Here is an 18,360-nt window from a genome sequence, read left to right as displayed (position 1 = left end):
AAAAGGAATAGATATCATCAGTAAAATATAAATGCCTTTATCATCATCTGCCAGAAAACTGAAGATTAATTATACATTTATATAATTTCTTGCACAACAGCTCCTAAACCTATTTGTTGTTTTGAATTAATTTTTTCATACTAGTCCATAGGACTAGTAAACAACTAGCCGTGTGACAAGTGCACTGATCTTTATTAGTCTAAAGGAAAGGAGATTCCATAGAAAAATAAAAAAAATAGTCATTATTCATTTGGAAATCTAAAGAAACATAATAAATGTCCAACAGAACAAGACAAAAATTAGAACTTAACATGTAAAAAATAAAAATATCAACACTGATGTAACAGGACAATTACTTAATTCAATAAAAACTCATAGTTATTCTTTTGATGCAATTCTTTGATATGCATGTAAAAGCCACCTACACAAATTTCCAAAGAAATGCCCTGCAAAATTTAGTGCTTACAGATGATGTCAACTGACACTTTTGTATTGCTGGTTGCTTTATTTCATACATAAAATTATAATAATGGGATGAGATTAATTTAAAAATTTACTTAGTGTTAAAATAAATGCAAAATATGTTTTTTTGACATTTTTGCTCTTCCAAAAAGGAAGAGGTTAAGAATATAAAAATATTAAGAATATTAAGAATATGTTACAAAATCAAGTCACATGAGGAACTGAACATGCTATAATTCATATGATAGGGTGAACTACTTGGAGACTTTCAAATAGTTAAGCTTGTTCAAATGTGTTTATCTGCATGACACTATGCTCTGCTTTATAATCACACTCCAAGCGTTAGCCATCTGTTTCAGAAATTTGTTTTACTGATACCTGCTTCAAAGATTCTGAAATACTAAAACTTCAAGCAAAATGAATATTCTAAATGACTCATGAATTATGTCAGTTTTTGTAGAACTGTAGAAATGTTAAGGAAAAATGTAAATAGAATTAAAAGAAAGCTGTTGAAAAAAGAAAAAAAACCTCTTAGGTCAGAAATATGTCCCAACAGGTGTTTAACCACTGTTTCATAGAGACAGGCTGACAATATCTCATAGAGACAAATAGATAAATACAAAAAAATATTATCTAAAAAGACCAAACATGCAAGAATATAAAATTAAGCAACATGAAGGTTAAACTATATTACATACTCTTTTTTTAGGCTAGTGGTAAAATTGGAAATGCTAAATACTAAATAGTTATAAACTTTACTGTTAGCAAGAGGAACTGACAAAAGGCTCAATCAAGCACTGAACAGACTTCCCCGAGAAAAGGTCACAGTGCCAAGCTTATTTGAGTCCAAGATGGATTTGACAATGCTCTCAGGCACATGCTGTAACTCCTTGGGTGCTCTCCATTGGGACCTAATGACTCCCATGTGTTCTTTTAAAGTCAGCACAACCTGTGATTCTGATCCTATGAATGTTTCCTTGGGCATTGGATAAAAAAAGTTTGATAGGACACTGTAAAATATGGGATGTGTATACTGTGAATTTACAGTTCTATACTGCAAACTATGAGTCTGTATCAACCCTCTAAAACATTTGATTGGGAAGACAGGAGCCCTGAGGAGATCAGCTTATAGCAAAACTTTTCCACCAAATCTGACCATGTTGAACAGATTTTTCTTATTCTTCCAGAATTGCAGACTTCCAGGAGCTGTTGTGGAGCAGAAATCTTTTGGGGATGGTCTATTTTTTTCTAGAGGAGCTGGCCTGTTTCTTACAGATCAAGAATCTTGGCTGATTCGGTTCTTAGCTTTTATCACATTCATTCACATGCCTTCCCTTTGCTCATGATATGAGGAATTTAATACTCTTTTCCAGGTAATGCACTGTATAGGGTACCACTTTTCAGGACTTTAATCTATGCTAATAGAAATGCTTTCCAAATTCAAGTATATGATCTTCATCTTTCAATAAACTTTAATGGCTTATCTGTCATTATACTACAGAAATAATTTATTTATCTTTAGAACAGTAGACTTTAATTTCAGCGTACAGGCAACCTCCAATGCTGTATCTTACTCTCAGAAAAGAGTGTTGTCTCTGTCTGAACCTCTCAAAAAAGAAGTGCAACAGCATTTAATGAAAATCAATGAATATACTATTGAAATTATTGTATTTATTAATCTGTTCTATTCTGTTGATAATTTTGATTTACTTTTATAGGTTACAATGTCTTGAACAGTAGACATTACCATATTTAACCATGGGAGGGAGAAAAGACAGTATGGAACACCGACTTGGGAAATAAGTGTTAATCACACTGGAGGGCAGGGCTGCTTCTCAGAGGGACCTGGACATGCTGGAGAAATGTCCTAAAACAACCTCATGACATTCAGAAACAGCACAGGGGGAGGAATCATGCCATTCATTGGTATGCGCTGGGGCCAGCCAGTTGTAAAGCAGTTTTGCAGAAAGGGACCTACAAAGGACCTTTCAAGGCTCTACTAGACAAGACTCTAATTAAGTGACTTGATCTAACTGAACCTCCTTTAAGCTGGGCTTTGGGTACTTTTTCAACTCTCGCGTGAACCTATGATCCTGTCGTTTACAAAGGTCTGTCTCATGTTTCACTGCCTGCCATCTTCGATAAAAACTAAAGCAGAGCTTCAGCTGTGGACTGTGCTCAATCTTCCTTGGTAGCTATCTTTGAGAAAGCTATTCTTCATTCACAAAGCTGCTTGTTTTCATTACCTGTAATAGGCTATTCTGGATTTCTCTTTAGCAACTGCAGTCTTTTTAGCAGCCTATTTGTCACAGTATGTCTTGGACATATGTCACATGCTCCTTTACTATGCTTATTTTTAATGTAATAAAACCAATTTTAACCCATCATCATTATAAGTATTGAAACCTTTATGGTTGCAGAAGTTCAGTCAATTTTATATCTACTAATTTTGGTCTGAATATTCTTTTTGGTGACAACTTCTCTTTAAGGAAACTAAACTAAGAAATTTTCAAGAGGTATGTTCGGCTTACTCTTCTTCCCTGCCAAAACCCCAATGCTATTGCACTTTCTAAATCTATCTGAATTATAAGTGACGTTACTTCTTATTTGCAAATAAGACAATCAAAAACTTCAAAACTCAAACCCTTCAAACTTTTGCTTGCCTTGAAAGTCTGAAGAACATGGAAACCTTCAGTCAGTTTAGGAAAAATACCCCAAATGTTCTTTTTTGATTCAAGAGACTTCTTTGGCTGAAACAAGACTTATAAATCTCAACGTCTCTGCTTCTTACATCTCAGTGTAAAACAGGAGTTAAGACTGTGATTAAGATTTTAATCAGTGATGAGTTTATGTTCCATGACACTTTGCCTTTAGAGACAATAACTGAAAGTTCTTGAAAACTTTCTGACTTCAGAATACTGAACTTTCAGTCTGGGAGAACAAAAATATTCTGTATTCTTGTAAAAATTGTGATGTTTATGCTGCTCATAGCTAAAAGCAGAAACATAAAGAAAACTGAGTTTCTCCAAGATTTTCAGATTTAACTACTTGCCTTTAGGTATTGAATCCCCAAATACATATTTTCTATGCAAATGACATGGGAAAACAACATATGTACTCCATAATAATCACTAATGGGGAATTTAATTGTTGGATGTGATCTGTAGCAGTCTCTAGAGGTTGTGCTCTGTTCAGCATATTTTATGCTATTTAAAAGGGAACCATGGCTGCATCAGGCAGCTTGGATAAAGCAGAGAGCAATAGCAATACCTTTATATTATATAAGGGTTAAAGGGTTATATTGTATAAGGGATAAACTCCATTTGGACTGCATTTATTTTGTTGTTTGCATGCTTGCTTTTCCCTGGCACTAACACAGCTAGGATTGTAATCACAGTGGGGTTTAACTTCATAAAGGACATGAAAATTAAGGGTTACCAAAGAACACTCCTCAAAATGGAGTGGTCCTGCTCCCAGTTGTCTACTCTGAGAGAAAAACAAACAACATTCCCTCATTCCCAAATCCATTACAGTCTTATTCAAAAACCCATAGAAAAACAAACAAACAAGCCAATAAAACCTGCACATTTTTTTTACTGTCAAGAGTGTTTTGAAATTATTTTTATATGATGATACATGTAATTAATAATGGATCTGGTACACAGAAATCCTTATGAACAATATTCAATAAAATGAAATAACACTCCATGGTACTGTTATGAGTAAAGTTGATGCACCTAGGTGGTGCTAAAACTTAGTATGTAGACCACATATTTATTACATTAATAATTAATAATTAAAAGTCAGATTAATATTTAATCTGACTTTTACATAAATATATTTTTCCCCCCATCAAACTTCCTGGAATATTTAAATTCCATAAAAAATTCTGTCACCAAATTTTATTGTCATTAATTTTCATTAAAAGAGACTTTTACTATAAGATATTCAATACCCTTGAAAAGCATCATATTTAGTTAATTATATTTTATAGTAAAAGCTGATTACAGAAGTCACACTTATTCTGCTCAGGAAAGAGAACATCATGAGATTTCCTATGTGATCAAATGCCATTGAATAATTAATGTCAGATTTCAGTGTCATATGAAATAACTTGGGAGCTTTAACTTCAAATATTATGCAAATGTCACAGCATACCATTCTTCTCAAAAAAAAAAAAAAAAAAAGGCAAAAAGACAATTAAACAAATCACTTTAGATAACATTTTCCAGTCTATGGAAGCATACACTCATATGTGTACATATACTTTTATTTCATACGTCTTAACTCCCTTTTGAACCTAATGAACACATCTCAAGTAATGTATTTATCATATTTCCAAGGCATCTCATAGATGAATGATTGATTCTAGCGCATTACAGAGATACAGCATTTCTTACAAAGAGAGAAATTTAAAAAAATCACTTAGCAAGGCTTGTCTATTTTACCACTCCCTAAAACAACTTCTTGTCATTTTGTAGCAGTCTTGCTAAGCAGGTGATTTTAAGTACTTCTGGAAATCAAGCCCAAACATACTTCTCTGTTTAAAATTAACACATTCACCAGGTAATATAGGCACACAACGGCAGCTTTCCCCTGTTACTTTTGCTCCTGGCTGTCACAGTCAGGAGGAAGTTTCTGAAAACTGTCAGAAATAAAAACCTGATACCTGCACCTCATTCTGTTTCTAATGTAACACTTTAGCCACTTAAAAAAAAAAAAAAGTCAGGGGCCTTGGGATAATTCCCTGTAAAGTCAGAAAATCAGTATTTTCCTGATTACCAACTGTACTCACAAAGGAAATGTCACTTACTAGGCATCCATTATGAAACCTGAGCACTGACTTTGAAACCTCAATCAATTCAACATATATCTACCTTTAAAAAGATGCGAGAAGAAAAATACTTTTCAGCATCACAACTATGTTGTGCAACAAAATGTAAGTCACACAAACAAGAAGTGATGAGCATCAAATAAGGAAAAGATATTAGTCTAATTATAGTTAAAAAAATCTTAATATATAAGCAAGATTTAAAAGTAGAATAATTTCTGGACTGACATTCTTCCTAATACTCACTGGATACTGGATCATTGCTGGACTCATCCACATATAGAATCATAGAGTCACAGAATGGCTTTGGTTGGAAGGCAGCTTAAAGACAATCTGTTTTTAACTCTTCCACAATGGACAGGGACAGCTGGGCGCTCAGAGCCCCATCTAACCTGGCCTTGAACACTTCCAGGTATGGGACATCCAAAGCTTTTCTGGGCAACCTGGTCCAGTGCCTTCTGATATCTAGTCTAAACTTACTCTCTTTCCCTTTCAAAAATGCCCCCCCTTCTGATATCATTACCTGACTACGTAAAAAGTTACTCTCCATCTTTTTTCTAAGTCCTTCCTATGTACTGAAGGCTGCAGTGAGGTTTCTCTGGAGCCTTCTCTTTTCCAGGCTGACAACCTGAGCTCTTTCAGGTTGCCTTCACCAGTGAGGTGTTCCAGACCTCTCTTCACCTTCATGGCCCTCCTGTGGACCACTCTAGCAGGTCCACATCCTTCTTGTACTGAGGACTCCAGATCTGGACACAGCACTTCAAGTGGGGCTTCACAAGAGCAGAGTGCAAGGGGACAATCACCTCCCTTGATCTGCTGGGTGCAAGTCTTTTGATGGAGCCCAGGATGCAGCTGGCTTTCTGGGCTGCAAGTGCCCATCGACTGTTCATGCCCAACCTTTCACCCACCAGAATCTCTAAGTTCTTCCTCTCAGGGGTACTCTCACTCAGTCTTTCTACTCTGTTTTCATGCCTGGGACTGCCCTGACCCAGGCGCAGACCTTGCACTTGGACTTCTTGAGCTGCATTAGGTTCATATGGCCCCACTTCTCAAGTGCATAAATGGAGCAATGAACAGGGTCTTGATTGTACTGGTTATGCAAAAAATATAATTTAAAGAGGTACAGTTGATGAGATGTCAGCCATCCTATGAGAAATCAGTTATCGTGTCCTTATTTAATATCTGAGTTACTGGGGACACAAAACTTCTGCAATCCTTTTAACTCAGTACTCTTCAGCGATCTTTAACCCTTTTCCAGTATCAGGCAAATCTAGCAGAAGGACAGAGACCTAAAACTCATAATGATTCTATAAGCCTCTTATCAGCAACAGGGTGAAAAAAGGAGAAAAACCTGCTAAAAAAAACAATCAGAGAAAATTTTGCTTTCCTCAACACATCGGGCAGGAGCCAAGTTGTAAAAGAGAAGGCAGATAGCCATGGACTCGTCACCAGGTAGGGCAGGACAGGCTGCAGCACATGGCAGTGGAGAGTGAGAGGATGCTGACTTTTCATGGCAGGAAATCATGACAGTTGTCATGACAGGAAATAATGAGGACTAGATGTATTACATGGAACTGGAGACACAGAAGGGACCACATTGGAGTATGACTTTCAAAAGAAAATGAGTAGAAGATACTTTTACACTAAGTTAACTAATGAGTTATATAAACAAGGCCAGATAGTGGATACTTCAATAGCACTGAACAGAGTTGATGTCTCCTTCTAGGATGTGAGTTTACTTTTTCAGAACTAACAGGAGCGTCTTCATATCACATTCCTATTTAAACATGGCTGTGCACTTTTCATACAATGGCATTGTAAAAAGAGAGGCCAAACTAATTATGCATTTGCATAATTTCACATTAAGTTTACTATTGCCATGAAACTATCAAGCTTCAAAAATCAAGCTTTATAAAAATTGTTTTAAGCCATGAGTTGCATTTAAATTCTGCTTTATCCTAAGGAACTGAGCTGTTTGTATCAAAAACCAAAATCTACAAATTAGAGTGTAGACACAGGAACTCTAGATCTTCTACACATTGGCCAGAACATAATCATTAGCACTTGATGTACAAAGCATTTCAGTAGAAGCCTTTGCTTAGTGTGATGGTCTTGATGCTATCAGAATCTCTTCATATTAAACAAAACACAGAGAATTTATTCATCTTAAGCAACACCAGAGAGAATTAATGAAAGAAAATATACAGAACATTCTGATGTAGCTCAAGGCTGATAACAGTGCTATTAGAAGATGGAATATCTTCTACCAAATTATGAAATAAATTTATGACTATGAAATTAGGGCCCTCAGTCATCAACCACACAGATCCATCAGTGATGAAATTAACAAGAACTGAGAGATGAAAAATCTTCCTATGCAGAGCACTGTCTGTCAGCTTACATTGAATAGGTAATCCATTTATTATTTGACTCCCAAAAGAAAGGAAATTTATTATGATGTAAGAAAAACAAACCAGTATTATACAAGAGGCACAGGAAGTAATTGATAAGCAAAAAATATGTGAGGTTTCAGACTATTCTCCTGCTGAATTCACATTCACCTTCCTACTTTTGAGACATACTACTGTTTTGCAATCAGAATTTTTCAGGTGTGTTTCCTGTACCAGAAATCAGACTGATAAAATTATCCAGTCCTGTTTCATATTATTCCTACAAGATTTTTTTCATATATGGGAAAACTATTGCTCTTCTGTTAGGACTTTCTTTAAAAGAAAGTCAGGTCTTTTAGAATGAATGCAGAGAAAAACACAATAAACCCTTTCAAGCAGATATATTTATAACCTTTATTTCTAAGTTTTAAGTAGGGATTGTAAGTGTTTCTCTAAGGGAAAAATTCCTGCATATCTTACTGCATTTTGCATGTCTAATGAACACTGATCTACTAAAGCCAGAAAATTATATCTTTTCAATATATACAACAAAGTATTTTTGTAAATAAAGAAAATAATAACAGCATCAATCAGATGTACTTCCCAGCACGTTCTCAAGTAAGGTACTCATACAGTTAGAATCAGATTCAAAACTCACAAGTATGGTAACGGAGAAAAGGAAACTAACCAAAAGAAAGTCTGTGGTTTAGCTGAGGCTCAGCCTGTCCCAAGGGTTATACACTCGATTTAGGCAGTTTTGGTTAGCACTTCCCTGGAATTCAATTCTGAATGTGACAAGCCTCAGTAAGTCTCATTTAGCATTCCGTCTAATAAGGAAATTGAAGAGAAATTTAACTGAAAATCATGGCACACAAAGGAAACAGACGAAAAATAAACAAAGAAGTTATTTCTTTTAGGGTAAGACTCATGTATATAGTTCATGATGGTAAAACAGCCTTTTTAAGATCAACTGGATTTTCATTCTTTGTTATTAACATGTATCTACTGCTCATTACAAGGGGTAGTCTTGAAAAGAAGTAAAGAAATAATGTCACTCATAACTGTGCATAGGAATCTTCTGTAAGGAAAGAAAGCAATGTTTGTATTATACAAGAATTGTTTTAGAAATAATATTTTATGTTAAAAAGCATAAATATTAAAATACAATTTAATTCTGTCTGAATAAATTTTCTTTAAATCTGAAATGTTTTGTCATTTTCAATGCTATTAGAATCCTTCAGAATGTATAAATTGTTACATGAACATTTTGTATTTCTTTGATTTCTGAAAAAATAATAATACAGATAAATAGACATGGCAATTTACATTTCTGCCTGCCAATCAATTTGCCATCTAAGTCCTTCCATTCAAAATAAAAGAGGCCAGTTCTTGAAACCTAATAGATAGGGACACATTCCTGCATCCATTGAGTTTGCAGAAAACTTAAGACATTCTTTCTTTTTAATTCAGCTCTTGTTCAAAGATAAGCTTTTCCTTTTGCCTTTCAAATAATTAGGAAGTATTAAATTTAATGATGAATGAAATGAAGAATTTGTGGAACATAATATCAAAAATATTTTACTTAAGGGTATATTTCAAAAGCTTTATGTTTTCAAGTCTTTGTGAGGCACAGAGAAGATGCTCATTTCTGCAACACTCCTAATAAGCCTACTTGCTGTTTAGCCAGATTTTATACAATGTGTATTGCCAGGGAGCTTTGTTTTTCCTTGGAGCCTTGTGATCTCTACTATTGTTTATAAATCTTTTAATTCAAACAGCTTAAAGCACTTCCTTGTGGATGTACCTTGACCTACCAGCTCATTATGTTCTACAACAGCTCATGCAATATCTGAGACCAGATTACAACATTCTCGTTGGCCTTGAGCCAATATGCAGAGAAAATGCATTTATGTTCCAGAAGATTTTTACATAAATTGTTGACTGAATTCAGAATTACTACAAGATCCCAGCTACAGTGTCAGATCAATGTGCATCCAATGAGCCGAATAGAAATTAACTTCCTATTAGTGGTTGCATTAGGATATTCTGTTCTGGTATTTACTCTTCATATATACATGTGATAATATTGTTTGAAATCAATATCAGGAACTCATTTAACTATGATAAAGTCAGGCTCCACCATTGCTTAACTATAATGAGAAACATCTTAGATTTTGACCATTTGAAATGTAATAATTGACCTTAAAAATTTTGTTTGGTATAGAGAAAGCAGAAGAAAAAATTTTGATAGATACATATGGAAGCAGCCAAAGGCATGTTAAATATTTTAATGAATTGCCTTTTGCTGTTATCTACCATAGGAACATCCTAATTACCTCATGGGATCAAAATCACAAAATTATCAAAATATGCATTTAACAGGGGCTGGAGAATAACTCACATATGAGAACAGTATACCTTTGTAACCCATCTCAATATTATTCAGCGGTTAGCCTGAAAGAAATCTTTACTAGTTTCAGTATTTTAGCTCTGCCATCTCTGTGTTTTATCCAGAAATGCTGGAAAATTAAAAAATATTGGTGACTCCAAATGCTTTCCAAGCTGCCTTTTTGCCATGAATTTGACTACTAACTGGATTTCACTAATAGCTTCTTACTTCACTGAAAATCAACATGATTTTCAAATCAGTTATATGTTGAAATTGTACATACTCTGAGGAAACCTGGGTGGATTGTCGTTGACATCTGTGAGTGTGATATTTACAGTTGTTGACCCTGACAGCCCTCCGACCTGCCCAGCCATATCTTTGGCTTGAATGACAACGGAATAATGCTCTCTGGCTTCCCTGTCCATATTGTGCAAGGCAGTCCTGATGACTCCTGTGAGGGAAAGAAAACAAACAAACAAAACAAAACATCAGAATTAGCTTGTTCAAGCAGGAGCAAAGGCTGGGCATAACTTTTCTTGAAAGGAAAGGTGGAGCTAAATGGTTAGTTGTTTGTGTCATATATATACGTTTATAAAACACAGCTCCAGATGCCTCTAGGCAATGTCTGCTGCATAATATGATAAAATTGAAACAGTATTTACTGAATTATTATATTATTAAATAATTAATATAACCTATAACTTTCCTGATCCAAAGTTACATTGCCAAAATAACAGTGTTTTCTCATATAACTCTTCAAATACCTACTTAATAGAAAAACAATGAATTGAAACTCTTACCACAAGGAATAAGACACAAGGTGTTTTCTAACAAAAGTTTATTTCTTAATTAATATCTCATGTATCTCTTAAAACTATCCAAAAGCTTGATTTTCCTATTTAACAAATCTCAAAAAAAATATTTTTTGGTTTTGGTACATGACAATAATGTAGATTTTTTTAATGTTTGGCTTCATTAATAATTGTAAAGTAAAAGATAATATTTTTATTGTTATTACTATGTTAGAGAGAGAAAACCAAAATTGAATTATCCTAAAATTGCATTATTTTTTATCCATTATCATCAGAATTGCTTTTCACATTTAGTTACCCATACATGTAGAAGCAAAAATTAAAATAAAAGTAGGGAGAGACAACTCGATGGGCACAGCTTCAATTAGGAGACATTTTGCACCTGTGATGATAGCTGTAAATGAAACCCGGCTAATTTCTTTGATCACAGATTGACAGAAAAGTCATGGAATTAAGTAAAGAGAAAGGCAGGAAACTACTGCATTCTGTGGACAGACCAGCTGGGAAGAAGCTTTTCAGCAAAGAATCTGGTGTGGGTCTCAGGCTGAACATGAGCCAGTGATGCGTCCTTGCAGCAAACAAGGCCAGCATCTTGAAACGCATTGTCAGCCAGTCAAAGGAGGGGACCCTTCCCCTCTGCTCATCAGATCTGGAGTGCTGGGTGCAGTTCTGAGCACACCAGTGCATAAAAGACAGTAATAGACTGGAGTGAGTTTTATAGAAATAAATAAAGAAATATGTAAAATGCTCAATTTATGAACATTACATTTTAATAGAGTTAAACTTTTAGCATAACTTCTATTGAACTCTGAAAGTGAACTCTTGCTTGCAATAAGGATATACCATAACACCATCAGATGTTCCTTCTGGGTAAATTTTAATCATATAATAATTACTAATGCAAAGAATCTTAAGTAGAGCCTTACTCTTCAGGAGAACTTTATGTACAGCACAATTCTCAAGCTTTTTTGACTCCCACAGTTTCAGATTATGTACAAAAGTATTTTCAAGAGCATTATCTTTCTTGTATTTTAAAATTACATTCTTTGCATTTCTGCAATAAAACCATTTAAGCATTACTATATACAAAATGGAAAATTTCATGTAGCTTATACCATTGTGTCCATTCACTTCTGAAAGCAAATCACACAAAAACAAGGAGATCTGTGCACAAAGAATTTTTTTTAAACATCCACGAAGTTTTAGAATTATTTTAACACAGTTTTGCCCTGTAAGTTACTTTCCATCAGAAGTGTAGATTGGGACAAGCTGGCTAAAAATAGTATACAAGTCTGGTTTAGTTCATCAGTGTTTTTTTTCCTCAAAATGATACTGTTTGAAACAGATATTTTTTTCAGAAATTGCAACATGATATATTGAAAATAACCACAACTTATACACATTATAAATTTAGAAAAGAAAATTTACAGAGTCACTTAGATAAAAGGAACTGCTATAATTTAAATATGCATTTTCATAAAAATAAATATGGTTTACAAAATCTAGTACTACTGTTCTGAAAATATATTTTACTGATAAATAGGAATATGGGAAGGTCTTAGAACTGACAATGTCCTGCTTTGACTTTTCAAATGAATTGTTTTGGTTTTCTACATTGAAACCAAACGTATCATGCCTATGCATATGCATGTAAGAAATATGGAACTTTTTAAAGAACCTTCCATTTCAACTTGTAACAGACCAAAGATAACATAGTAGAACATGCCTTCTACGCTATCCTCCCTAGTACTAGCCACTTAATTTAAACAAATAAAAATTACCCTGATTTATGGTTACTTTTCTTTGCTTCAAGGGGTATGACACTTAATCAAGGCTTGTAGATAGTTAATTAGGATTTATGGGTGACTAATCATTTCATCTCTCTCACCTGCAGAAGATTCCTCTTCTCTGAAAACTGAGAAAATTAAATTGGGGCGGCTTTTAGTTTCAAAACCTTGTATGCAAAGTTTAGAGTAAGAAAACTAGTTTTAAAGTTTTGATGGGCTGCAGGCAGGGAGTGAGAGAAGATTTAGTTTCCTCTTTTTCCTGGGTTTCAGATCCATTTATGCATCCTGAAATTGTATCATCAGTTTGAGGTATGTAACTAATGTGAGGACTCTAATGCTCCGTCCTTGTCACTAGCAGCTCCAACAACTTCTGGCAGTGCAGCACTAAAATCATGCATAATCTCAAGTTTCACTATTGATCCCAAAATGTGTGAGGAGAACTTAGTTGCCTTTTCCACTAAGATAAAATTAAATGATCCAGCAGTTTCTTTTAAAGCAGGAATTGCTCCTAAGTATCTTCTGTATCCTGGGCAAGGGTTGGTGTACATCCCACAAGAAGACAGGAAGTTAATCTTAAGAAAGATATTTTCCTGACTAAAACATTTACCAAAAAAAACTGAAAAAGAAAGCTGTCACAGGTTTTTTAAATTTAAACACAATCCTAATTTTGCCTCATATTTTTAGGCAGCACTGTGACCCTGTTAACCAAGTACTTCTCAGCTATGCCTTCAGTATTTATCCATCTTTGGTAGGAAAAGAAAAAGAAAATTAAAAAAACCCAAGATGTAGACGTCATTACAGGTACAACCCATACTATTTCTGGTAATAAGTAAAGAATTTCTACAGAAGTTTGACTGCTATGTCAAAACTCAAATACAACATATGGGAGGGTCAATCTATTGGAATGGAGCTGGGAAGAACACACAGGTTTGGACTTCTGCCCTCACAAAAACTCATACCTATTTCCATCTTAAAATTATGAGATTTTTTTTTCCCACATGAAAGGCTCTCCCAAAAAACCACATTTTCTTCTAACTTCTTTTATAAGTTTATTCACCTCTAAAGCACACCAGTTTTGCCAGGGTTTTTAAATTTAAATATTTTTTTTTGTTTGTGTGTGACAATTTCAATAATTTTGGAAAGCACTTTTTCCAATTTGAATTTATCTTTCTTGACCATGTATGATGAGAAACCTACTTACTTTCCAATTAAGATTTTAATACCATCTTTTTCAATTGCAACATTTTTATTTTCTATATGGAATACATTACATTGATGATTGATCTTTAATTGACTAATAAACCTATGGTATTTTTCCCCAGTGACATTTCCAAATGACTGAGACCAGAATTACTGTAGAACCATAGAATCTCTTAATGTGAATAGGACCAATAAGGATCAAGTCCTACCCCCTGTTACTCACAGGAATAACTAAAATGAAACAATATGTCTTGTAAGCACTTTGACTATCTAATGCTGTTAAACTTGATTATGCTTTTCTTGCTCTTGCCCATAACCACATAAACCTCCTTCTCAGTACTGACAGTTCTTCACAACCTATTGCAGTTAAGAAATTTCTTCATGATGGTCCTGTATTTATCCTCAAAGTATCAGATAAAACTGAGAAAAAGAACTCGGAGATGAAATATTGATATATCTACTATTGTGGATAGCTCCTTTTCTTTCCTTTTCCCCAACACCTCTGGATTTCAGAAAGCCCTGAAAATTACTTCATTTTTGGCAAGTTTTACTTCCATCTCAGGCTCTCTGAATTTATTCTTATTACTGAATTGCAGTAAACACCTTTTCTTTTATACAAAATTTTCTTAAAGATACCTATATGCTCTGCAGCATCTGACAATGTGCTATGTTGTCTTTTTTAGCATTCTATGAAGAACCATTGAACTTACTTAAAAGAAAAGCTACAACAGAAGGATCCACTGTAACTGAGACTGCAAAAATCAAGACTTTTTTAATTCAAGTGCAGACAAATACTAAGAAAATATCTGCCACAGCCAGGTGCATAGCTACACATTTACTGAAGTATTTTAATATGTACTTACCCATTAGTCTGGTACACTTTAAAGAATTTATCTTATTACTTACACAAAATAAGAACTCATTTACATTCAATAACCACCTCAGAATTTTAGTCATCTTTATTTTACAGCCTACTTCTGCATGATGTCTGAATTGCCCCAGATAAAATATGGTCTATTTTAATATTTTGAGCTCAGAGGTTTTCTATCTAGTGGGGAAAACAAAAAGAAAACAGTCACACAACTCCACTTTAATGGCAAACTGTTTTTTGTCATGGGGAAGTATTTTTTTGGTTGGAAAATTTTCATTCTGTTGTTGAAACATGAGCATGGTCAGTAGATATTTGATGAAGGGCCAGTAAGTCACATTTGATTCCCCATTTTCTAGTTTCTTATATATCTGTCTTGCCATGGTCATAGACAATTATGATTCAAATGCAATTCTAAACATCTACTTAATAGCCAACTAAATGTGGGAGTTTACAATTTACTGAGGGATTTGAAGTATTGTAGATGGTAATTTTATTAACATTATTCTTTCTTTTGGAAGAAAAGCACTATTTTTATCACTGCTTTTTCTGGGGTATGAATTTAGCCTATTTTATTGTAACTTAATAATCTGAACATCTTGTATGTATTAAAACACATTTCAAATTCTAATATTATTCTACCTTGAAAGAGAAACCAGTTTTTTCCATTTTAAGACAGATACTGAAAAAGTCAAAAAATACTTTTTTTTCTTAAAATTTCAAAATGAAATTAAAATTTAGAACTCTCAATAGACATTGACTTGAATTTGTGATTCAGTTCAAAATATAAATGTAAACAGAAATCTGCAATATAAAGCTTATGGTCGTAATCCACATTCTGAATTCTTCTATAACAAAGATGCTTTTTAATCCAGCCCTTTGACTCAGATCTGCTTTATACAACTAATATTTTGTTCCTTTACAAAGACGTACCTACACACTTCATGGATCAAAGTCACAGCACTATAGAAATGACAATTAGTGATCAATTTTCTTCTCTGGTCATGACTATAGTACTGAAAGACAGCATATCCTTCCTTAAAGAAAATTATCATTGAAATGAAATACATGAATCCAACATTTAAGGACAACTGCTAAAAAAAAAAAAAAAAAAGTACTGAAAAATAAGAGTACTTTAAAGGGAAAATAATAAACATTTTAAAGAAATAGGCTAGAATAGCATTTATTTGGTATTAAAATAAGGGGTGGGTTGACCAGACTGATTATACTACAGTGAATACCCCCAAAAGAAAAAAAAATCTTTTAAAATAACTGTTAGTAAAAATAACCTTCTCTAACATCTTTATGAGTAACAGACAGAAATTAAAAAATAAAAAAAGTATTTTGTTGATGCCTCCTAAATTAAGGAATCTGAAGAAATTTTCTCTAACTGAGTGAAAATGCACCATTTTATGTGGCAATTGCATGGATACCAAATGTAATCACAGCACCTCTCAGTTTTAGTATTAGAACAATCACATTAATTAAATTAAAATTTTGCTGCCACAACACCTCCAAAAAGAAGAGAATACATTCCAATGCGCAATATGTAAGTGCTGTAATCAAAGGGATATCTATTACAGAAATAGTCATCCAAAATTTTTGCCAATGGTTGTCTTTTGTTTACTTCTAATCCACACAGAAAGAAGTTGAATAGAATTGGTCTTACACTGATCCCTGTAGTGTCCTGGAGGAATCTCTTCTTTTCATGACAATTCTGTCTTGGTGATAACTTTTTTCCTACCTCCCAGGTAGCCAATTCATAGCCATTTAATATGTGGCTTGTTGCTACTACTAATTGCTATCTCTTTAAATAGAATTGCGTGTGGCATGTCAATTATCTTTTCAATATAAACTGGCATTTCACAAAACAAAGAAATCAGGTTTGTTTAGCATGGCCTATTTTCCAGAAAAGCACATGGAAAGACATTATCATTATCCCAATCTTTTTAATTGGCTAAATCCTTTCTAATTTCTCTGTTTTTCTTTTTTTTCTCTTTGCCTAAATTTGCCAGCCTCATATTGCAAATTGGTTTTGCTTGGCCTTTCAGAAAACTGACACACATTTAAATTCTGCAAACTTGTTTATCTACTTTACTCTGGGAGAATCTACTAACCTTCCTGGATTTGGAGCTGGAAAAAATTATAATTCCCCCATTAATCTAATTCTGTTCCTAAAAAAGTAAAAAATTCAGAGTCAAGAAAAGGAAATTCTGACATGTTTTTTTCATGTGCAGATTCTGCAAAAGAATCTGCAAAAAATGTTTCATTCCTCAGAAACTATTTATCAATATGCTAAGTCCTGAAAACGTGCAAGTAGTTTCTTTTGGAGTACAAATTGCACACAACTTCCTATGATTTTTCAGACATAGAAATACAGTTAAGCATTCTTTCAAGCAAATATCCCACCTGAGTGGTTTTGACCTCTTTTAAAATTGTTTTTCCATTTTTGAATAGACATTTTTTCCAAAAAAATTGCTGAAGATGTGGTATGGAGAAGCAGAAGAAAGCCTAAAGACAGACTTAGAATAAAAATATTCATATGTCTCGGTAACCTGGCACTATATATTAATTCTCTGCATAATTGTGCAAGATTTAATAATTATATTTTCATAGAAAACATCTTAGTGATTTTGCAAAGACTCATGAGTTCTTTGGAATTGGAACCCAAACTATTGGCATTTCTATAGCTCTGAAGAAACGTGGCTGGGAGCCAAAAGGGATAAATGGTCAGGTCCTCCACCTGTACCAACACGATGCTCAAACTCTGATATGTTCCTGCTAATGTAGTAGGCATGTGTCTGAAATAAGGCCTGCAGAAGTATGATGCTACTTCTCTGTTGAAAATAGGTCTTTTTGAGAATTAATTCAAAAATGCACTTTAAAAAGCAAAGAAGAACCTGAACCTCAAGGGACAGGGAACAGAATAATTGTTTGCTGAAAGATGGTAACAAGTGATGGCTGATTGTATAACAGAATGAAATGTTAGGCCAAGATAGCTGTGGAACCCACCTAGATACAGATATACATGATTAACATTTATCTTAATGCCATTTAGATATTGAGGCAGTCTCCACAACAGTTTACTTCTCAGATATGCAAGCAGAGGAACCAAGCAAATGATATGACTATGGAGGCAAGGGCAAAGAATGCTGGAAGAGATTACTCATTCAGTGCAATTTCTTCAGATATAAACTTCTTATAGGTGTATTTAATCCTTTGTGAGAAGGAACAACCTAATGACACATGACGAACAAAGCAATTAGGTAAAAAGGGGATGCATTCTGTAACACCTGAACAAGCAGATTGGAATTAGTACAAGAGTCTTCTCAAAGGAAATCACATTTGACAAGAAAGATCTTAAAACAACCTAAAACCTAACTACTTATATTCACAAACATGGAAATCCTGCTCTCTTAAAATAGAGTAGAGTGCTGGACTGCTAATATTGAGCATTTCTTCTTGTAATGTCACACATATTCTGGCTTACACAAAGCTATATTTAATCTGCAACTTGAATGAAAATTACAAAGGAAGATGCAGATGAAGATTAAAGCTGCTAATATTCCAGTAATAATCCAGAGCTCCTTATTACTTTCTTCATAATGAAACAAAATAAAG

General features: G+C 34.0%; 1 protein-coding gene across 3 annotated transcripts in view; it reads right to left on the bottom strand.

Annotated features, from left to right (window-relative positions):
• The window catches only part of CDH18 (cadherin 18), a 157,286-nt gene that overhangs the window by 50,695 nt on the left and 88,231 nt on the right, over positions 1-18,360 (bottom strand). For all 3 annotated transcript variants that reach the window (XM_059468705.1, XM_059468687.1, XM_059468696.1), the window contains exon 4: positions 10,356-10,523. In XM_059468705.1, the coding sequence (XP_059324688.1) occupies positions 10,356-10,523 (168 nt within the window). The remainder of the gene's footprint in view (positions 1-10,355; positions 10,524-18,360) is intronic.

The sequence above is a fragment of the Ammospiza nelsoni genome, chromosome 1 (assembly GCF_027579445.1).
Source record: "Ammospiza nelsoni isolate bAmmNel1 chromosome 1, bAmmNel1.pri, whole genome shotgun sequence".
NCBI lineage: Eukaryota > Metazoa > Chordata > Aves > Passeriformes > Passerellidae > Ammospiza > Ammospiza nelsoni.
The sequence above is the reverse complement of the archived record's forward strand: the minus strand, read 5'-3'. Positions and strand labels throughout refer to the sequence as shown.